The 23898-nt window shown below is 49.0% G+C and overlaps 1 protein-coding gene across 6 annotated transcripts in view; it reads left to right on the top strand.

The window, feature by feature from the left end:
- The window catches only part of LOC134927845 (uncharacterized), a 491244-nt gene that overhangs the window by 446071 nt on the left and 21275 nt on the right, over nucleotides 1-23898 (top strand). For all 6 annotated transcript variants that reach the window (XM_063922906.1, XM_063922905.1, XM_063922901.1 and 3 more), the window contains one exon: nucleotides 1741-1801. In XM_063922906.1, coding sequence (XP_063778976.1) covers nucleotides 1741-1801 — 61 coding nt within the window. The remainder of the gene's footprint in view (nucleotides 1-1740; nucleotides 1802-23898) is intronic.

Below are 23898 nucleotides of genomic sequence, written 5' to 3'. Positions count from 1 at the left end.
GTAGCGGTGGGGTCACCCGCCGGTCAGCCGCTGACCGGCGGGTGACCTTACCGCTAGCCGCTAAGTTCCCACCATTGAAAGTAATGGAGCGGCTTTGCGATGTGCTGTCACAGTACAGACAGCGAACAGCCAATCAGGTGAGCGCAACGAAGTTGCGCTTCCTGATTGGCTTAGAGACCTTTCTGTGACAGCTGTCACTGACAGGTCTCATTCGTGGAAAGGTGTCCCATGTGTCAGCATGGGACCCCTTTCAGTCCGGCATGGAGCGGGTGTTCGGTTTGTTTTTTTGCCAAGTACGTGGATTTATCTCTGGACCATGGCTGAGGTGAGTATATTGATCTTTTCTTTTCAGGTATCCGTGGATTCTACATGGAGAAGAGGACCGATGTCGGCGTGTGAACATAGGTAAGTATGTGTGTGTCGACGTATGAAATAAAGTTTTACTGTCGACGGTGTGTGTGTCCTGTTTTTATTTGGGTATTTTTTCCCCAGTAGTACTACAGGTACCAGTGGGCCCGTTTTTCTCCCGCATGCTGGTACTTGTGGTTCTCCAAGTACCAGCTTGCGGGGGAGGCTTGCTGGGACTTGTAGTACTACTGGAAAAAACAATATCTTTTTATTATCACAAAAGGCTATCAGCCCCCCCATCCGCAGCCCATTGGATGGGGGGGGACAGCCTCGGGCTTCACCCCTGGCCCTTGGGTGGCTGGGGGGGGGGGGACCCCTTGATTGAAGGGGTCCCCACTCCCCCAGGGTACCCCGGCCAGGGGTGACTAGTTGGATATTTAATGCCACGGCCGCAGGGCACGGCATAAAAGTGACCCCCGGCTGTGGCATTATCTGTCCAGCTAGTGGAGCCCGATGCTGGTGTTAAAAATACGGGGGACCCCTACTCTTTTTGGCCCCCGTATTTTTGGCACCAGCACCAGGCGCAGAGCCCGGTGCTGGTTTTAAAAATACGGGGGATCCCCTGTCAATTTTTTCCCCGCATTTTTAGAACCAGGACCAGCTCGAAGAGCCCGAGGCTGGTTATGCTTTGGAGGGGGGACCCCACGCCATTTTTTTTTATGATTTCACCGTTCCAGCATAAAAAAAAAAAAAAGTAATATTTTAAAAAATATATAAATAATATTTGTGCCTCCAAAAAAAAAAAAAAAAGTACCTAATCCCTTCTAATATAAATAGATCTGCTATTCCCCCCCAAAAAAACACAAAAAAAAACATGTTTAAAATTTTTTTATTTGTTTTCACCCTCCAAAGTGTGGCGGATTGAAAATGACGAATTTGCTGTCTAAAAGCACTGCTGTCGAATTTCCAAACTTGAATTGAATATGCTTTGGTCGAATTGCAGCACTTGTATCATTGCAGAAAAGTCGAATTTGCAAAAAGTCGAATTTCAAAAAGTCGAATTTTGAAAGTCCGTTTTTTGGTCGGAAAGCACTGAATTGCATAGGCGATTTTTTTTTTTGGTCGAAAATGACCCGAAATTCGACAATTTCGGGAATTCGACCGCAATTGCATATACCCCTATATGTGTGTATTTGACTATAAGTGAATTAGTTTATCATCTGGAGATTAGACATATATGTAACATTCCTGGGTCCATGCAAGGTTTTCTGACTATCTTACAAATCATTTTTCAGCACATGTGCATCTATGTTAATATAAAATGGAGCAATAATCTGTTTTTGAAGCTTTTCATTTTCTGCTTGTATTTTCATACACTACTTTCTGTTGTAGGACTATTTATGCAACTATGGACGCGATAAATGTCTTGAAAGGAAAGACAGAAACTATTCAGGTATTTGAAGATTTATAGATACACTGTAAAACACTTTATTATAGATGTAAATTCTGTTAAGTTACAAAAATACATGTTTCTGTTTATGCCTAGACTTGTGCAGACCTGTTCTGTATATACAATAGGCTGGCTTTATTTTCATCAGGTGTCAAAAATATTTAATACACATTTGTATACAAACATTTGGGCACCCCTAGTCATTTTTACTGTTCCACCTCTAAGTGAATAGAAGTTTACACATCCTATGTTTGGTACAGACTTCTGCTCATTGTTCAAAATTTGCATTAAAAACAGTGAAAGAAGAAAATGTGGCTATGAAGACAACATGGAATAGAGAGAGTCCATAATAGTACCTCAGAGATGCTACTGTAAGCCAGTTAGAACACAGAAATTAAAAATGTAGAAAATAATATCAACTAAGGGTATATCATTTAGCTGTGCCATAATGCTCTCTCTGGGAACGCTGGGTTCAGTCCAGGCTTGCCTACCCTCCCGCATTCAGCGGGAGGCTCCCGATTTTTAAATGAGCCTCCCGCTGCCCCGCATACCTAGAGAGTCCTCCCGGATTTTGAGGGTCCATCGTTGAAAATCTGGACTGCGCAAGTCCGGAGATCGGGGGGCGGGGCCTGCACGGGAGACTTCAGAGCCGGCCACCGCAGGGTTGTGTGCAGTGGTTTCTTCCCTGCCCTGTACACAGAGAGGCAGAGCTTTGCTTCCTGGTTGCTGGCCCCTCCCATCACACTGAGTCAGATGGCAGCGTGTATCAGTAACTTTCTTCCCCCTGCTCCTCGATAGGTTGTGCCTGCGGTGTTCTGCCTTCCCACAGCCCCACACTGTCCTGGGGCCGGCTCCCAGTCCTTACAGGAAGGAGCAACATAGCCAGGTGGGTGCTGTGTGGAATAGGTGTTGTGTGTCCTGTAATGTGGCACTGGGTGTAATATTGGGGGTAGAGATGTGTAACTCACCCTTGAGCCGCTCTTTTGAGCCGGCTCTACGGAGTGAGCCGGGTGAGCCGTTTCAAGTGAGCGGCGGTTCACTTCACCAGTTCACCTGCTGTCAGCTGAGCTCCCTCTGTCTGTGTCTGTGAAGATCAATGCATTCATCATGTGATGACTCATAAGAAGAACGGACTCGCTCGCGCTCCCGGCAGGAAGTGTAACAGAGCCGGCTCACAGTGAGCTGCGGTTCTTCACTGAGTCAGTGACGTGTATCATTATACAGTACACTGACTCAGTGAAGAACCGCAGCTCACTGCGCCGGCTCTTTTCCACTTCCTGCCTGGAACCGGGAGCTAGTCCGTTCTTCTCATGAGTCATGACTCATGAATGCAATGATCTCATCTTCTCATTACAGTAACACACAGATTATAGAACAGACGTGGAGTCTGTTATTTATTGCTTGAGTCAGGTGACAGGTAATTATATAAATAATATATGTACAGTATGTGTTTTTAAAGACTTAAAGGCTCTTTATTTTCTTCCCCTGGAGAAGAGGGGCAGGGTTGTGGCAAAGTGGGTGCTGCTGCATTTGTGAGGCGATTGTGCTTCTGTTCAGTCAGACTTCTAACAGCCTGGCTTCCCTTTGAAATTCTCCGCCCTACGACTTGAATTGAGATCAATTACAGAAAAACAACAGGGACAAAGAAATGGTGCTTTACGTGAAGGCACTTTCCCACGATCAGGGCAGTCAGCTCAGCAGCAGCAACACACCAGAGCAATGTAATTAGTGAGCCATGAGCCGTTCAAAAGAACCGGCTCTTTTCCGTGAGCTGAACCGTTCAGAGCCGCTCACGGAAAAGAGCTGAGTTGCCCATCTCTAATTGGGGGGCTGTGTTGCAGTGTGTAAGCTAGTACAGGGTGTAATATGGGGAGGAGGTATGTATAATGTAATGTGCTGGGTGTAATATTGGGGAGGGGGGGGGGTGTATAATGTAATGTGCTGGGTGTAATATGGGGGAGGGGATGTATGTATAATGTAATGTGCTGGGTGTAATATTGGGGAGGGGGTATGTATAATGTAATGTGCTGGGTGTAATATGGGGAAGGGGGTGTGTGTATAATGTAATATGCTGGGTGTAATATGGGGGAGGGGGTGTGTATAATGTTATGTGCTGGGAGTAATATGGGGGAGGGGGATGTGTATAATGCAGGGTTGCCTACCCTCCCGCATTACGCGGGAGGCTCCCGTTTTTTAAACTACCCTCCTGTTGCCCTGCTAAACCACCGGGTCCTCCTGCTTTTCCTGTGCTGCCCGCAGAAAATGCGGACCGCGCATGTGTGAGTCACGGATGGCAGGGGGCGGAGCCTGCACGGTGACGCCATTATCTGAATGTCCTTTCTCTGACGTCCTAGTGGATGCTGGGTACTCCGTAAGGACCATGCGGAATAGACGGGCTCCGCAGGAGACTGGGCACTCTAAAAGAAAGATTAGGTACTATCTGGTGTGCACTGGCTCCTCCCTCTATGCCCCTCCTCCAGACCTCAGTTAGAATATGTGCCCGGCCCGAGCTGGTTGCACACTAGGGGCTCTCCTGAGCTTCTAGTAAAGAAAGTATTTGTTAGGTTTTTTATTTTCAGTGAGATCTGCTGGCAACAGACTCACTGCTACGAGGGACCAAGGGGAGAGAAGCGAACCTACCTTCTTGCAGCTAGCTTGGGCTTCTAAGGCTACTGGACACCATTAGCTCCAGAGGGATCGAACACAGGCCCAGCCTCGGTCGTCCGGTCCCGGAGCCGCGCCGCCGTCCCCCTTGCAGAGCCAGAAGCAAGAAGACGTCCTGAAAATCGGCGGCTGAAGACTCCGGTCTTCATTAAGGTAGCGCACAGCTGCATTGCTCCCTATGCACACCACATACTCCGGTCACTGATGGGTGCAGGGCGCTGGGGGGGGGGGGGGGGCGCCCTGGGCAGCAATTAGAGTACCTTACATTGGCAAACAGCACATAATATAGTCTAACAAACTATATATGTGCAAAAATCCCCTGCCATAATATAAATATAAGAGCGGGAGAAGTCCGCCGAGAAAGGGGCGGGGCCATCTCCCTCAGCACAGACAGCTCCCCAGGCTCTCCCCTGCAGTTTCCAGGCTCAAAGGGTAAAAAAGAGAGGGGGGCACTAAATTTAGGCGCAAACTGTATATGTAAAGCAGCTATAGGGAAAATCACTTTGTGTTAGTGTAAATCCCTGATTATATAGCGCTGTGGTGTGTGCTGGCATACTCTCTCTCTGTCTCCCCAAGGGTCTTGGTGGGGTCCTGTCCTCAGTCAGAGCATTCCCTGTGTGTGTGCGGTGTGTCGGTACGGCTGTGTCGACATGTTTGATGAGGAGGCTTATGTGGAGGCGGAGCAGGTGCCGATAAGTGTGATGTCACCCCCTGCGGGGCCGACACCAGAATGGATGGATATGTGGAAGGTTTTACACGACAGTGTCAACTCCTTGCATAAAAGGTTCGATGACATAACAGCTGTGGGACAGCCGGCTTCTCAGCCAGTGCCTGCCCAGGCGTCTCAAAGGCCATCAGGGGCTCAAAAACGCCCGCTACCTCAGATGGCAGACACAGATGTCGACACGGAGTCTGACTCCAGTGTCGACGAGGACGAGACTAATGTACATTCCACTAAGGCCATCTGTTGCATGATCACGGCAATGAAAAATGTGTTGCACATTTCTGACATTAACCCAGGTACCACTAAAAAGGGTATTATGTTTGGGGAGAAAAAGCAACCAGTGGTTTTTCCCCCGTCAGATGAGTTGAATGAAGTGTGTGAAGAAGCGTGGGCTTCCCCCGATAAGAAAATAGTGATTTCTAAAAAGTTACTGATGGCGTACCCTTTCCCGCCAGAGGACAGGTTACGTTGGGAGACATCCCCGAGGGTAGATAAGGCGCTCACACGCTTGTCAAAAAAGGTGGCACTGCCGTCTCAGGATACGGCCGCCTTAAAGGAGCCTGCGGATAGAAAGCAGGAGGCTATCCTGAAGTCTGTATATACACACTCAGGTACTATACTGAGACCTGCAATTGCTTCAGCCTGGATGTGTAGCGCTGCAGCAGCTTGGTCCGATACCCTGTCAGAAAATATTGATACCCTCGACAGGGATACGATTTTGCTAACCATAGAGCATATTAAAGACGTCGTTTTATATATGAGAGATGCACAGAGGGATATTTGCCGGCTGGCTTCTAGAATTAATGCAATGTCCATTTCTGCCAGGAGAGTATTATGGACTCGGCAGTGGACAGGTGATGCTGATTCTAAAAGGCACATGGAGGTTTTGCCTTATAAGGGTGAGGAATTGTTTGGGGATGGTCTCTCGGACCTCGTATCCACAGCAACAGCTGGGAAGTCGACATTTTTACCTCAGGTTCCCTCACAGCCTAAGAAAGCACCGTATTATCAGGTACAGTCTTTTCGGCCCCAGAAAGGCAAGCGGGTCAAAGGCACTTCCTTTCTGCCCAGAGGTAAGGGAAAAAGCTGCACCAGACAGCCAGTTCCCAGGATCAAAAATCTTCCCCCTGCTTCCTCTAAGTCCACCGCATGACGCTGGGGCTCCACAGGCGGAGCCAGGTGCGGTGGGGGGCGCGTCTCCGGAACTTCAGCGACCAGTGGGCTCGCTCACAGGTGGATCCCTGGGTTCTGCAAGTAGTATCACAGGGATACAAGCTGGAGTTCGAGGCGACTCCCCCTCGCCGTTACCTCAAATCAGCCTTGCCTGCTGCCCTCAGAGAAAGGGAGGTAGTACTGGCGGCAATTCACAAGCTGTATCTTCAGCAGGTGATAATCAAGGTACCCCTCCTTCAACAGGGACGGGGTTACTATTCCACAATGTTTGTGGTACCGAAACCAGACGGTTCGGTAAGACCCATTCTAAATTTGAAATCCTTGAACATTTATATAAAAAAGTTCAAGTTCAAGATGGAATCGCTCAGGGCGGTTATTGCAAGCCTGGAAGAGGGGGATTTTATGGTGTCATTGGACATCAAGGATGCTTACCTGCATGTCCCCATTTATCCACCCCACCAGGAGTACCTCAGGTTTGTGGTACAGGACTGTCATTACCAGTTGCCGTTTGGTCTGTCCACGGCACCGCGGGTATTTACCAAGGTAATGGCCGAAATGATGATGCTCCTCCGAAAGAAGGGAGTCATGATTATTCCGTACTTGGACGATCTCCTTATAAAGGCGAGGTCCAAAGAGCAGTTGCTAGTCAGCGTAGCACTATCTCAGGAAGTGCTGCATCAGCACGGCTGGATTCTGAATATCCCAAAGTCGCAGCTGATTCCTGCGACGCGTCTGCTGTTCTTGGGCATGATTCTGGACACAGAACAGAAGATGGTCTTTCTCCCGGAGGAGAAGGCCCAGGAATTATCATCTCTGGTCAGGAACCTCCTGAAACCAAAGCAGGTGTCGGTGCATCACTGCACGCGAGTCCTGGGAAAGATGGTAGCTTCTTACGAAGCAATTCCCTTCGGCAGGTTCCATGCAAGGATCTTCCAGTGGGATCTGTTGGACAAGTGGTCCGGATCGCATCTCCAGATGCATCGGTTAATCACCCTGTCCCCGAGGGCCAGGGTGTCTCTGCTGTGGTGGCTGCAGAGTGCTCATCTGCTCGAAGGCCGCAGATTCGGCATACAGGACTGGGTCCTGGTGACCACGGATGCAAGCCTCCGAGGTTGGGGGGCAGTCACCCAGGGAAGAAACTTCCAAGGACAATGGTCGAGTCAGGAAACTTCCCTACACATAAATATTCTGGAACTAAGGGCCATTTACAATGCCCTGAGTCAAGCAGAACCCCTGCTTCAAAACCAGCCAGTCCTGATTCAGTCAGACAACATCACGGCAGTCGCCCATGTAAATCGACAGGGCGGCACAAGAAGCAGGATGGCAATGGCAGAAGCCACAAGGATTCTTCGATGGGCGGAGAATCACGTGCTAGCACTGTCAGCAGTGTTCATTCCGGGAGTGGACAACTGGGAAGCAGACTTCCTCAGCACACACGACCTCCACCCGGGAGAGTGGGGACTTCATCCAGAAGTCTTCAAGCTGATTGTAAATCGCTGGGAACGGCCACAGGTGGACATGATGGCGTCCCGTCTCAACAAAAAGCTAAAAAGATATTGCGCCAGGTCAAGGGACCCTCAGGCGATAGCTGTGGACGCTCTAGTGACACCGTGGGTGTACCAGTCGGTGTATGTGTTCCCTCCTCTTCCTCTCATACCCAAGGTACTGAGGATAATAAATAAGAAAAAGAGGAGTAAGAACTATACTCATTGTTCCGGATTGGCCAAGAAGATCTTGGTACCCAGAACTTCAGGAAATGATCTCAGAGGAACCATGGCCTCTGCCGCTCAGACAGGACCTGCTACAGCAGGGGCCCTGTTTGTTCCAAGACTTACCGCGGGTGCGTTTGACGGCATGGCGGTTGAACGCCGGATCCTAAAGGAAAAGGGCATTCCAGATGAAGTCATTCCTACGCTGATAAAAGCTAGGAAGGATGTGACAGCAAAACATTATCACCGCATATGGCGAAAATATGTTGCTTGGTGTGAGGCCAGGAAGGCCCCAACGGAGGAATTTCAGCTGGGTCGTTTTCTGCACTTCCTACAGTCAGGAGTGACTATGGGCCTAAAATTGGGTTCCATAAAAGTCCAGATTTCGGCCCTGTCTATTTTCTTTCAAAAAGAACTGGCTTCACTGCCTGAAGTTCAGACGTTTGTTAAGGGAGTGCTGCATATTCAGCCCCCTTTTGTGCCTCCAGTGGCACCTTGGGATCTCAATGTTGTGTTGAATTTCCTAAAATCACATTGGTTTGAGCCACTTAAAACCGTGGAGCTAAAATATCTCGCGTGGAAAGTGGTCATGCTGTTGGCCTTGGCTTCGGCCAGGCATGTGTCAGAATTGGCTGCTTTGTCGTGTAAAAGCCCATATCTGATTTTCCATATGGATAGGGCAGAATTGAGGACTCGTCCCCAATTTCTCCCAAAGGTGGTATCAGCTTTTCATTTGAACCAACCTATTGTGGTGCCTGCGGCTACTCGTGACTTGGAGGATTCCAAGTTGCTGGACGTAGTCCGGGCCCTAAAAATCTATGTTTCCAGGACAGCTGGAGTCAGAAAAACTGACTCGCTATTTATCCTGCATGCACCCAACAAGCTGGGTGCTCCTGCTGCAAAGCAGACTATTGCTCGCTGGATCTGTAGCACGATTCAACTTGCACATTCTGCGGCTGGACTGCCGCATCCTAAATCAGTGAAAGCCCATTCCACGAGAAAGGTGGGCTCTTCTTTGGCGGCTGCCCGAGGGGTCTCGGCGTTACAACTTTGCCGAGCTGCTACTTGGTCGGGTTCAAACACATTTGCAAAATTCTACAAGTTTGATACCCTGGCTTAGGAGGACCTTGAGTTTGCTCATTCGGTGCTGCAGAGTCATCCGCACTCTCCCGCCCGTTTGGGAGCTTTGGTATAATCCCCATGGTCCTTACGGAGTACCCAGCATCCACTAGGACGTTAGAGAAAATAAGAATTTACTCACCGGTAATTCTATTTCTCGTAGTCCGTAGTGGATGCTGGGAGCCCGTCCCAAGTGCGGACTCTCTGCAATACGTGTATATAGTTATTGCTTAACTAAAGGGTTTTGTTATGAGCCATCTGTTAATTAGGCTCATTTGTTGTTCATACTGTTAACTGGGTATAGTTATCACAAGTTGTACGGTGTGATTGGTGTGGCTGGTATGAGTCTTACCCTGGATTCCAAATCCTTTCCTTGTAGTGTCAGCTCTTCCGGGCACAGTTTCCCTAACTGAGGTCTGGAGGAGGGGCATAGAGGGAGGAGCCAGTACACACCAGATAGTACCTAATCTTTCTTTTAGAGTGCCCAGTCTCCTGCGGAGCCCGTCTATTCCCCATGGTCCTTACGGAGTACCCAGCATCCACTACGGACTACGAGAAATAGAATTACCGGTGAGTAAATTCTTATTTTTTAATTTAATGCCGGGATCCGCTCCCTACAACCCCGCCCACTGTGGCTCATTTAAATAACATGCTGCCCACATCATGAGTCGTCTGTGCAGGCCACGCCCCCCGGCATTCCTGATCACGCATGTGCAGATTGCATTTTCGGGCGAGTCTAGCCATGGGCGGGCCTGCATGGATGACGTCATGATGTGGGCGACATGTTATTTAAATACCGGTCACTGCAGGGGTGATTAATGTATGATGAGATCCAGGAGAGATGTGGGAAGGTGTGAGAGTGAGATCTGAGAGCGGGGTTAGGGTGTGAGAGATGGGTGAGGGTGGGATCTGGGAGCTTGGTGAGGATGAGATGGAGGAACAGGGTGAGGGTGTAATCATGGAGCTGTGTGGTGACTGGGCTGGTGGTGTCTCAATAAGTTTCTGGGTAGTGGTGGCTGCATAGGAAAGAAGATGACTGGTGTCTCCAGCGCAGACTTGCCTACCCTCCCGCATTCAGCAGGAGGCTCACATTTTTTACATGAGCCTCCAGCTGCCCTGGAAATCTTCCGGGTTCTCCCGGTTTTTCAATAGCTAGTGAAAGTACGGACTGTGTATGCGCCAGTCCGGAAGTGCCGGGGGAGGAGCCTGCTCGGGAGACGTCCTGATGGGCGATGTCCTGTTACTCAAATGCCGGCCACCGCAGGGCTATGTGTAGCGGTGGCCGCATAGCAGTTCGCAGCAGCAGGGGAGTCTGTCTTTGCACCACAGAAGCAACGGCAACAGTGGCAGTGACGGCGGCCCCATCAGCAGCAGCGCAGCAGTGGTGGCCTCTTTGAAATATAAGGTAAATAAACCTTTGGTGTGTGCGTGTGGCTGGGCTGCGGAGGGCAGGGCATGACAGGGCTTGGCTGGAGACATAGAACATAGTGGGTGCTGAGTTTAAACTCCGCAGGTTACCAGCATTAGTCCCTTTGTTATTGTCCAATGACCTGCAAATCCAAGTTGTCTAACATTTATCTTAGGGGGAGCACTGCTAGTGTCATAGTGTCAGTATTATAGGGATAGGGTCAGTGTCATAATATATGATCAGTATTATAGGGATAGGGTCAGTGTCATAGTATAGGGTCAGTATTATAGGGATAGGGTCAGAGTTATAGTATAGGGTTGTAGGGATAGGGTCAGCGTTACAGGGATAGGGTCAGAGTTATAGTATGAGGTCAGTGTTATAGGGATAGGGTCAGTATTTTAGTATAGGGTCAGCGTTATAAGGATAGGGTCAGTCTTATAAGGATAGGGTCAGAGTTACAGTGATAGGGTCAGAGTTATAGTATGAGGTCAGTGTTATAGGGATAGGGTCAGTATTTTAGTATAGAGTCAGCGTTATAAGGATAGGGTCCTCGTTATAAGGATAGGTTCAGCGTTATAAGGATAGGGTCAGAGTTACAGGGATAGGGTCAGAGTTATAGGGATAGGGTCAGTGTTATATGGATTAGGGTCAGGCTTGTCATGTTTTAGCAGGTCTGTTGTAAAAGCTAGGTTTAAATGCTGCCCCCTAAAAATCCATGTTTTAAGGATAGTCCTGCTTGAGCACAGGTGACCTTATAGGGGTTTTGTTTTTAGAGCAAATGTGATGTCATGCTCTGTTTTCATGAATATCCCTAAATATTGCTTATGTCACCCCCTGCATCCATTTTATGTCAAATTGCTTTCCAATGGTTGTGTAGACTGATATGTTTACATTTTAAATGCTGGTGTGTTTTTGTTTTTTGTCTTTTTTATTATTATTTATTTCCAGTTATTGATACAGCGCTGGCCGTGCCCCCACTGTGCCGAAAATTGGAGACGTGGCTCACGATCGCGTCATCCACATGAGGCCATGGCTCTTTTCAATAGACCACGCCCCCTTTTCGCCGCACCAGAAATCCCCCCTTCTATAATCCAAATGTTGGGAGGTATGGTACCATGACAAAACGCACACAAGCACGGGGAGCATATACAAACTCCACACAGTTAGGGTCATGGTAGGAATCAAACCCCTGTCCTCAGTGCTGTGAGGCAGCAATGCTAACCATTACATTGTCCAGGATGCTCATTTTAAGGGTCGTTTGACATTGTTTAGGCTTGTCATGTGTTAGTAGGTCTGTTGTAAATGCTACAGTAGTTTTACTGTAATTGTTGCCCCCTGAAAATCCATGTTTTATGGCTATTGTGTCTCATATGGAGGCGGCCATTTTGGGTGAGACAAAACAATTAAAATTTGATTTTCCCTATAGTCACCGGAGTGAGTGCCTGCCACTGAAGGACACACCCCTTAGGGGCAATAGATACGCCCATAGGTGGAGCTAGGAACACCCTTTGGGTGGAGCATGACACACTGCATTCTGCTTACACCTACTGTACAATCTCCCTGAAACTAGTTTTGAAAAGTAGGCAAGTATGCTTCAGTCTCCCTGTTAAAACATCTCCAAGGAGCCAGGTTTTACATAACTTTTATCCTACCTGCTGCCAAACAAAGCCGAGTAGTTGATAAAGTGCTGTTTGCTGTAATATTGTATTCCTCTGCATTGTATGTGACTTGTGCTAGTTTCTGGTGTTTGATTTTTCAGATTTCAGCTATATATATTATTTGTCTCTCATCCATAAAGGGACACTGAAAAGTAGTTTACATTGGGGTATAGATGGGTCCATGGAGCCGGTGCACTTTAAATGTTTTACATGTGTGTATGGCTCCACCCCTCTATACCCCTCCCAGCAGCCAGTTTAGAAAAAAGTGCAGGATGCAGATTTCTGTGGTGAGTGTAACCCAGGGGAACCGTTAGAGGGGACCCTGGGCTTCTTAACATGTGGCACAAACTTTATTCAGACGCCTGACGCTTTCAGAGTGCAGCGCATATAGTGGGATGCAGCGGGGCCCCACTGCAGCTGAGACATAGCAAAACTCAGAGCCTGTTTTTCCCTGACACCGCTTTTACCTGTCAGGATACGGGCAGCTGATAGCGGGCGTGTTGCGCGATATGGCCGCATACACTATGGGGAGTTGGGAGTGCTCAGGACTCTTCCCGCTCCAGGTACTCTGCTTGCCTTGCTGCGGCTGAGAGAGGGGGGCAGCATCCCTGGCGTGCCTTTCATCTCTCTGCAGTGCAGGGATGCCATTTTACAGCCAGCTCACAGCGGAGCCACCGCTATCAGCTCTGACAAGTCAGCTCACACTCCACAGAAAAAGCCCTCGCAAAACTACCAAGTTTACAGTGGGGATTAGGGGGTGAGCTTCTGCTGTTACTTATATCTGTGGAATTCTATTTACATCTTACGGATACTGAATTCTATATCATAGTATAAGCTACTGGAATAAATGTGGGGTTCCTCCCTTACAGCTCTCTCCCTCTAGCTGTATTTCTCTCTCTCTCTCTCTCTCTCTCTCTCTCTCTCTCTCTCTCTTTTATTTCTCTGTATGGAGTGTGGTTGAATATTATGTGTGCAAATGGCTGGAAAAGGCACTGCTTCCAAGGCTTTTACTTGTAAGAACTGTTCTGTTAAGTTTACACAAACTTTAACAGATATTTCTGCTGCTGGGTACACTGGGCTCCACAAGTCTGGACAATGGGGTGTAGAATAGGATCTTGATCCGAGGCACCAACAGGCTCAAAGCTTTGACTGTTCCCAGAATGCACATCGCCGCCTCCTCTATAACCCCGCCTCCCAGCACTTAACAGAGCAGCCCTAAGAAAAGCTTTTTATGAGTTAAAAAGTGAAGACTTCAAGGGCAGCAGCAGGGGTAAATGTCTTCTGACATTCTCTGCTGCAGCTCCAGCTCTCCCCAGCGGCGCTGTACACTCCCGAGCCCTGGTTGCCGGGTACCTACAGCGGAGGCTCCGGTTTACTTCACGTTAGGCACACACGGCTGGGGCTCTCCAGGATCGCGTGGCCGCGCTTCGGGAGGTGGTAAGTGGGTCCCGCTCGCGGCACCCGGTCTTTATCGCGATCCGGCACGGTCAGTGGGAGGTGGGCCGCGCGCGCTGGCGGTGGACACTGTGGATACAGGCGATCCCACTAGATCACCAGGGCATGGGCGCAGGTCAGGTTTTCTCTTAAAACCGATTTTAATATCGCCCACAGTACCCGGTGGTTTTGCCAGCAAGGGAGATGAGGCTTAGACCTGAAGCCCCTCCCCCGGCCCCAGGGCGCCATTTCCAGCAAGTGTTCCCGCCCTGGAGCTGCATCTCTGTCTTTCCTCACTCCCTGTCAGTGTCTGCGGCGCCATTACTCCTCAGCTCACTGTTCCTGGGACTGCTTGGGCAAATCCTCCTATGTAAAGCCGCCTGGTTGTCAGTGCTGTGACTTTACATGACACTTAAGTATTCTACCTGCCTTTTTAGTCAGTGTTAGTAAGAAAGAGTGCATTTAGTCAGGGGTTTATAGTACAATTACCCTGTGATATACATCCAGTTTCTTACTGTGTAGTGTTATATCTATTGACTATATAGCTGTGTAAGTTAGTCCAGTGCAGTATTATTGTCTGAAATAACCTCTGCATTGTACAAACTGTGACTATTTGTGTGTGCATTGATAGCTGAGTGGTGTCCATCTCGTGTCTTTCACTCAACTTGCTATCCCTATATTCTATAACCTGAGGGGGCTTGGTGCGTCAGGTGTTATTTAATATAGGATTTTCACAAAGATATACTGTATTACGTATTTTTCTCTGTGATTTAGTCACCATATCTCTCCTTTATCTCTGCTGGTGCTGACTACACTGCGCAGGGGTTTTGGTCTAGGGATATGGTGCTGCTAATAATTGTACTGTGTTACCTCATACTGCAAGTTATATTATGTCTGCTTTTGAGGGTTTCGGTTCTGGGGCGGAACACACTGCTGGTGTTGCTGAAACAACAGGCACATACGGGGAGAATATAGCAGCTGTGGGCTCTGGTTCTGGGGTCTCCTTGCCCCCCAGTGGTACTGTGGCAACGGAGGCACATACTGACCCTCCGTGGGCTGCTTTTTCCACGCTTCTGCATACGATAGTTCATAAACTAACACCCCCTATGGGACCCCCAATGCCGGTACAACCGTATGTGGTCCCTGCAGCTAACCCGCCGTGGGCGGACGATTTATCTGCTCAATTAAAGAAGTTGAACCAGTCCCTGACTACTAAAAAGTCTGACCAACGCTCGCCTAAGTCCAAGAGGTCCTCTAAGCGAGCGCTCGTCTCCTCACAATCCACTGCTGTCACTGACACCTCGTCTGATGAATACAGCACATACACTGACCCCACAGGTTCTGACTCAGATACGGCTGATGGGGAGGGTAGTTCACATGTGGATGTTTCTGATCTTTTGGAGGCTATTAAGTTAATTCTGCAGATTACGGATGATCCCGAGCCATTCGTTCCTCCTAAGAAACCAGATAGGTTCAAGCGTCAGAAGATGATTAAACAAGTTTTACCTCACTCTGACCACCTAGTGGATATACGTCAGGAACCCTGGCAAAGCCCGGGTACGAAGTTTGTGCCTCAAAAGAAGATGCTGGCTCGGTATCCCCTCGCGCCAGAGCTGTCTAAAAATTGGGAAACGCCTCCTCCAGTACACTCGCATGTGGCTAGGATGGTGGTTTCCTCAGCTCTACCTGTCACTACCGTCACGTCTCTAAAAGTGCCTATGGATAAACATGTCGAGGGATGTCTTAAGAGCGATTTACACCCTCACGGGTGCTGCACAAGGGCCCACTATTGCAGCTACATGGGCGATGCAGAGGCTATGGAAGCATGGGCCTTGGAGTTAGAGGCTGAAATCCCTTCTGACCATGCTAGACAATGCTTGTCATATATTGTCACAGCTTCTCGCTATATTAAAGAGGCGGCTTCTGATGCCGGTATCCTAGCAGCCAAGGCCTCTACTACGTCAGTCCTGGCTTGCAGGATATTGTGGCTGAGATCCTGGTCTGTGGATCTGGACTCTAGAAAAACCCTGGAGGGTACTCCCTTTCAAAGGGGATATTCTGTTTGGGGAGGACTTAAATAAGATAGTGGCTGACTGGGCTACTGCCAAAACTGTCTGTCTGCCTAATGCAGCCCCTTCTGTGTCGAAGGCCAAAGGCACGTCCTTTCGCCCCTTTCGTCCTTTAGGTAAAGCAAAAGGTCAGGCGTACCATAAGCAGGCCCGCACTTCCAAACCTGGTAAGCCGAAGCCCAAAAGAGCCTGGGCTGCCCGTCAGCCAGCAGCCAAGACCGATAAGCCTGCCACATGACGGGGCGGGCCTCCCCCTGTGGGATCCCAGGGTGGGGGGCCAGCTTCTAGGGTATACCCAGGAATGGTTGAAGACCACTTCAGATGCCTGGGTACGGGAAGTCGTCACTCGAGGTTACGCCATAGCCTTCAAAAACCGACCCCCTCATCGATTTTGCCAGACAGACGTCCCGTCGGACCAGACAAAGGCAAGCACTCTGCATTCGGTGGTACAGACCCTCCTGGATACAGGAGTCGTAGTACAGGTGCCTCTTGCTCAGAGGGGCCGGGGGTACTATTCTCCGCTTTTTCTAGTCCCGAAACCGAATGGGTCCTCCCGGCCCATTCTCAACCTCAAGGCACTGAACAAATTTGTGAAGGTTGCCAAGTTCCGTATGGAAACCCTTCGCTCTATAGTTTTGGCCTTGGATCCTGGGGACTACATGGTCTCCCTGGACATACAGGATGCTTACCTGCATATTCCTATAGCAGTGTCACATCAACAATACCTGAGGTTCGCTATTGGCAACCTCCATTACCAGTTTCGGGCGTTACCTTTTGGTTTAACAACGGCTCCGCGAATCTTCACCAAAGTAATGGCGGTGATGACGGTGTTACTCCGCCATCAAGGGGTCAGGATACTGCCGTATCTGGATGACTTGTTAATCCTGGCAAATTCCCCAGATCTTCTCCTGCGTCACCTGGATATGACGGTCCGGTTTCTACAAGCCCACGGGTGGCTCATCAACTGGAAGAAATCCTCCCTGGTCCCTGCTCAGAGCATGGTGTATCTGGGAATGCTGTTGGACACTCACAACCAGAGGTTGTTCTTGTCTCAGGAGAAAGTCCTGAAACTTCAGGACAGGATTTGTTGCTTCCTTTCTCGTCCGCAAGTGTCGATACATTCGGCAATGCAGGCGCTGGGCCTCATGGTGTCAGCATTCGACATGGTAGAGTATGCTCAATTCCATTCTTGCCCCCTCCAGAGGCTGATTCTAGCCAAGTGGGACGGCCTGCCTCACCGGATCAGGTCTTTGACTCCGGAGGTCCGTCTGTTGCTACTTTGGTGGCTTCGGGACCAACAGTTGTGCAGGGGCCGTCCCTTCTGGATATCCAACTGGGTCCTGTTGACGACAGATGCCAGTCTAAGAGGTTGGGGTGCGGTGCTGGAGCAACACTCCCTTCAGGGTCGGTGGACCAAGGAGGAGTCTCTCCTCTCGATCAACATTCTGGAATTGCGGGCGGTCTTCAATGCGTTGAACCTGGCCCAGCATTTAATTCAGAACCGTCCTGTTCAAATACAGTCGGACAACGCCACCACTGTGGCTTACATAAATCATCAAGGCGGCATTCGAAGCCGTTCAGCAATGAAGGAAGTCTCACGGATTCTACGTTGGGCGGAACGCCATCTACCGGCCATATCGGCAATATTCATTCCGGGAGCCCGGAATTGGGAAGCGGACTTTCTCAGTCGTCAGGAGGTGCATGCCGGCGAGTGGGGCCTCCATCCAGAAGTGTTTCAACTCCTAGTGGAAAAGTGGGGTCTTCCAGATGTAGATCTGATGGCGTCTCGACACAATCACAAGGTTCCGGTCTTCGGAGCAAGAACAAGGGATCCTCAAGCAGCATTCGTGGATACGCTGGCGGTGCCGTGGAGGTTTTCGGCTGCCGTACGTGTTCCCTCCAGTGTCACTCCTTCCCAGGGTAATTTGGAAGTTCAAGCAAGAAAAAGCAAATCTGCTTCTCATAGCTCCGGTGTGGCCCAGATGGCACTGGTTCTCAAACCTACAAGGCCTATCGTCCGAGCGTCCACTTCGGCTTCCACAACGCCCAGACCTCCTCGTTCAGGGCCCCTGTGTCTACCAGGACCTAGCCCGGCTGTCTTTGACGGCGTGGCTCTTGAAGCTTCCGTCTTGAGGGCTAAGGGTTTTTCTGAAGAGGTCATTAAAACTATGTTGCGGGCCCGGAAACCGGCTTCTGCTTGGATTTACTATAGGGTCTGGCATTCCTACTTTGTTTGGTGCGCATCTAATAATTATGACGCTTCCAAGTTTAGTACAGCCAAACTTTTGGCTTTTCTGCAACAGGGCCTAGATTTAGGCCTGCGTCTGGCCTCCCTCAAGGTTTGTATTTCTGCCTTGTCGGTGTGGTTTCAGAGAGAAATTGCGAGTTTACCCGATGTTCATACTTTCACTAAGGGTGTGTTGCGTATACAACCTCCCTATGTCCCGCCTGTGGCTCCTTGGGACTTGTCGGTGGTTTGGGAGGCGTTGCAGGAGCCTCCGTTTGAACCCCTGGGTTCAGCTGACCTTAAGTGGCTTTCCCTTAAGGTGGTGTTCTTGCTGGCTATTGCCTCTGCTAGAAGAGTGTCGGATCTGGGTGCCTTGTCTTGTTGTTCCCCATATCTGATTTTTCACCGTGACCGGGCGGTTCTTAGGACTCGTCCCGGATATTTACCTAAGGTGGTTTCTTTGTTCCACCTTAATCAGGAGATTGTGGTTCCGGCCCTTCTCTCTCCTGATCTGTCTCCCAAAGAGAGGTCTTTGGATGTGGTACGGGCTCTCAGTATCTACGTGACGAGAACTGCTTCTGTTCGAAAATCTGATTCTCTCTTTGTTTTGTTTGGATTTCACAAACGTGGCTGGCCTGCTCACAAGCAGACCCTGGCCAGATGGATTAGAATGGTGATTGCACATGCTTATGTGAATGCTGGTCTATCAGCTCCTACTCACATTACGGCCCATTCTACTCGGTCTGTTGGACCTTCTTGGGTGGCCCAACGTGGTGCGGCCCTTTAACAATTGTGCAAGGCGGCTACGTGGTCCTCCGGGAACACGTTCATAAGGTTCTATGCCTTCGATACTGCCACTTCCCAGTCTGCTACCTTTGGACACCGGGTTCTTGTGCCCGCTACAGTGCGTCCCCTCCCATAAGGAACTGCTTTAGGACATCCCCATTGTCCAATCCTTGTGGAGCCCAGTGTACCCCGCAGCAGAAAACGAGATTTATGGTAAGAACTTATCTTTGTTAAATCTCTTTCTGCGAGGTACACTGGGCTCCACAAGGCGCCCACCCTGACGCGCTTAGCTTCTTCGGGTTGGTATGGCATTAGCCGCTGACATTTCTCTTGTCGTGAGAGTGTGGTGTATGTGGCTACTAACCGTTGTCGTCTCTCTTCCTGCTACTGCATTGGGCTGGTTAACTAAAAACTGAGCTCCTGTGCATGGAGGTGGGGTTATAGAGGAGGCGGCACTATGCATTCTGGGAACAGTCAAAGCTTTGAGCCTGTTGGTGCCTCGGATCAAGATCTTGCTCTACACCCCATTGTCCAATCCTTGTGGAGCCCAGTGTACCTCGCAGAAAGAGATTTAACAAAGGTAAGTTTTTACCATAAATCTCGTTATTGGTAGGTAATGAAAATCCTATTTTTCTTCTGGACAGAGCTGTACTTCGTAATAGACAGGGTTACCTACCTAAGGTGGTCTTACGTTTTTTCAATTGAATGAGGAAATTGTGGTACCGGTCTATGTCTCCTTGTTTTTCTACACTGCCAGAGTGTTGTTTGGATGTGGTTCATGCCCTCCATACCTATGTAGACCTAACCAGTTTACTAAAGAGATCGGATTCCCTCTTCATCCTTTATGGTTTTCATAAACGTTGTTGGCCAGTTTATAAACAGACACTGGTCAGATGGATTAGAATAGCAATCTCACAAGCATACTCTCAAGCTGGTATTCCAGTCTCAGCTGTAATCTCTGCTCTTTCTACTCTATCTGTGGGACCGTCATGGGCTGCGCATCCACTGAATAATTGTGCAAGGCGGCTACCTGGTCTACTATCCACACTTTTCTTAGGTTCTATGCCGTTGATATATTCACCTTCCAGAATGCATCATTTGGATGCCGGATACTACTGGCGCCTCATTAGCGTACCCACCCTTGAAGTACTGCTTTAGGACATCTCTGCTGTTAGCCCTGTGGATTCTTATGGAACAAGACAAAGAAAAGGAGAGTTATGGTAGACTTACCTTTTGTTAACTCTCTTTCTTAGAGGTCCATAGTGTCCACAGTGCGCCAACCCTGATGCACCTGGTCAATATGGGTTTGCAGCATTGGTCACTAGTTACCTTTCCTGTCTGTGAGAGTGTGTTCTTATGTGTGCCAGAGCTTTCTTCTCTCTCTTCATCCTCTTTCTACTTTGGGCTTGTTACCAAAACTGACTTGCCTGAGCACGGAGGCAGGGTATAGGGAGAGGGACCGAAGCATCCTGGGATATCTCAAAAGGCTTAACAGTATGGTGCCCAGGCTGATCCTATCACCTATAACCCCGATGTTATCCCTGTGGACCTTATGGACCTCGAAAAAAGAGAATTAACAAAGTTAAGTCTGCCATTACTCTCCTTTTATTGAACAGAGTAATATTATTAGCGGAACAAACAAAACACACGGCACGACCAAGGATAGTCATTTACCATAGCCAAAGGGTGATCATGGGTCTAGTCTAGGCAGGACATCCTAGTGTAATCAAATAGCCATCCATTCAAGTTACAGCTACTAGCGGGCTCCATCATGGAGGTTGTATATTAATTTGGAGGGTGTAACTGAGAGCTAATTCCACAGTGAGCCATGAGGATGTTGCAATTGGCCCAGTTATCTGAAAAGTTCACGGTCAGAGGACAGAGGATTTCAGTAGTGCCTAATACCTTGGGTCAAAATAACCATGTCTAGTTGGAAGATTTTTTCTTGTACTGTCATACCTAAAGCACAAGCTGAATCCAACCGAGGAAGCTGGGATAGTTGTGAATCTGCTAAAGGGGCCAAGATCTCGATCTCTAGCAACCACAGCAGATATGGGTGAATAAATCTTAATTTGCTGAGTACCAATCTGCTTCTGCTAAACTCTAAGCTGCTGATGATGAATGGTCTAGTCCTCTAAGCTACCAGGACCATCAGCCACTATTTGTTGGTGACACCGTTTTATAATCGAAAGCATTGAGTGTCCATTTCTATTTTCTCCATCCACCTATCAATGTGGGGCAAAAGGCAGTGGCATCCGCCAGCTCAGTGGCAATTGCAGAATAAACAGGGAGCATTATCAAAGCTGGGTCAGTGATCAATTAGAGCAGGCATGTCAGACTCGTGGCCCTACAGCTGTTGTGAAACTACAAGTCCCAGCATGCTTTGCCAGCATAACTTCCACTGATCAGCTGGTAAAGCATGCTGGGACTTGTAGTTTCATAACAGCTGGATGACCATGAGTTTGACATGCCTGAGTTAGAGTATAATAAAAGAAAAGTGTGTGAAACACAATATTGGATGGTGCCACTAGGTGGCTCTATTGTACCATAAGAGATACTACTTGTTCTAACAAAAGACTGTATACTTGATAGGTTATAAGATGTATAGTATGATTCTGTCATCTCGTTGTCAACTTAGGCTTCCTATAAACTAGAAAAGGTCCCACAGGTCAGCCACAAAGGGGTGCACAGTGCAGATAGTATATACCCAAATGGGAGCGGGACAACAAGTGAAACCGCATAGCGTTTGGCAAAGCTGACCAAAGGGAATGCAACCTGCTGGAGCCAAAGGGGCACAGCACCGGTGCAGTGGCAATCAGCTAGCACCCAGCAGGGTCTGGGGAGAGGATGGAAACTTCCAGTCAGCCATAGGAGACCCCCAGAGAAGTCGATGCAGTCCTGCAACACCGCCTCCTGCAAGCAGCTGCAGCAGGCTGACACCCAACTCACAGGTGAAGGTTCCCTGGACGCTCCCTGCAGATGGGAAAAAGAATAATAGAACAGACACTTCGGCATTGTAACCAGTTAGAAGGAGGATCCGTAGGTGCCGCTTAGACACTACCCAGCACCAGGGATACAGATGGAGGATCCCAGGTGGCGTGCCAACCCCAGCGCCGTTTCTGCAAGGAGGATTCAGACATGACCTCAGCAGTGCAACCATGAGATGACAGGTCCCACCAGGAAGGTAAGTGCAGTAGTTCTCCGGAGTACATGGCTTCACATTGAGACAGTGGACAGCTACAAAGCAGTAAGCGTCCATCTGTCCATTCCAACACCTACGTTGATTTATGGGCCAAAATCAGTCATGAAAGGCACCAAATCAAGTGGCCAGACTCCAGTGGATAATTGATGTCCTGAGGCAATATTTAATCCAGGAGAATCCTCACCACTTAATTTGCACAGTGCTGTATAGATTGACCCCGAAAGGGCTTTAGGATTGGAGTATTAAAGCTGTTATTAGGTGTTGTACTCGGGAGAACAGCTAAATGGCGGCCATACTAGATGCCCCGTTCACTGGAAGCTACAATTGAAATTGTTTTTAAAGAAGAGCATAAGGCAAATTCAGAGACTTGTTAGTGGCTGAACAATAAAGCATTACAATACAAAGAAAGGTACAGATAGTAACATAGTAATTGAGGTTGAAAAGAGGCAAAATGGCCATCGTGTTCAACCTGTATAGATATTAATCAAGTAACAAGTTAGGAAAAAATTATTAAACATTCCAGGAGACAGATGATACAAGTATGCAATCATATCTTAACAGAACATTCTTAAATGCATCAGAATCTGAAAGCCATAGGAAACAATAAGCAAAAAGGAGAGTGGCGGGACATGGCACATTTCACACACTTGTGGCCCTTTTACAGTAGCCCCATTGACTGATAATTGTTTGCCAGTGTTGGCTTTTCCACACCGTTACAATGGCACTTTCTCTAACGTCCTAGTGGATGCTGGGAACTCCGAAAGGACCATGGGGAATAGCGGCTCCGCAGGAGTCTGGGCACAACTAAAAGAAAGCTTTTAGACTACCTGGTGTGCACTGACTCCTCCCACTATGACCCTCCTCCAAGCCTCAGTTAGATTTTTGTGCCCGGCCGAGCTGGATGCACACTAGGGGCTCTCCTGAGCTCTTAGAAAGAAAGTATTTTTTAGGTTTTTTATTTTACAGTGAGACCTGCTGGCAACAGGCTCACTGCAACGAGGGACTAAGGGGAGAAGAAGCGAACCTACCTGCTTGCAGCTAGCATGGGCTTCTTAGGCTACTGGACACCATTATCTCCAGAGGGATCGACCGCATGGAACTGGCCTCGGTGTTCGTTCCCGAAGACGCGCCGCCGTCCCCCTTACAGAGCCAGAAGCAAGAAGAAGTCCGGAAAATCGGCGGCATGAAGACTTCTGTCTTCACCAAGGTAGCGCACAGCACTGCAGCTGTGCGCCATTGCTCCTCATACACACTTTACACTCCTGTCACTGAGGGTGCAGGGCGCTGGGGGGGGGGCGCCCTGAGCAGCAATAAAAACACCTTTGCTGACAAAACAATCACAAATATATAGCCCCAGAGGCTATATATGTGATAATTACCCCTGCCAGAATCCTTAAAAAAGCGGGAGAAAAGTCTGCGAAAAAGGGGCGGAGCTATCTCCCTCAGCACACTGGCGCCATTTCTCCCTCACAGCTCCGCTGGAAGGAAGCTCCCTGGCTCTCCCCTGCAGTCTACACTACAGAAAGGGTAAAAAAAAGAGAGGGGGGGCACTAAATTTAGGCGCAGTAAATATTATAGCAGCTATAGGGGACATAATTCAGTTAGTCCCTGCATTATATAGCGCTCTGGTGTGTGCTGGCATACTCTCTCTCTGTCTTCCCAAAGGGTTTCTGTGGGGTCCTGTCCTCTGTTAGAGCATTCCCGGTGTGTGTGCGGTGTGTCGGTACGGCTGTGTCGACATGTTTGATGAGGAAAATTATGTGGAGGCGGAGCAGATGCCTATAGAAGTGATGTCACCCCCTGCGGGGCAGACACCTGAGTGGATGGTTTTATGGAAGGAATTACGTGCAAGTGTCGACTCCTTACACAAAAAAATTGACGACATGCCAAATGCGGGACAGCCGGCTTCTCAGCTCGTGCCTGCCCA

Source organism: Pseudophryne corroboree, chromosome 5, assembly GCF_028390025.1.
Source record: "Pseudophryne corroboree isolate aPseCor3 chromosome 5, aPseCor3.hap2, whole genome shotgun sequence".
NCBI lineage: Eukaryota > Metazoa > Chordata > Amphibia > Anura > Myobatrachidae > Pseudophryne > Pseudophryne corroboree.
This window is presented reverse-complemented; position numbering and strand designations above follow the sequence as displayed.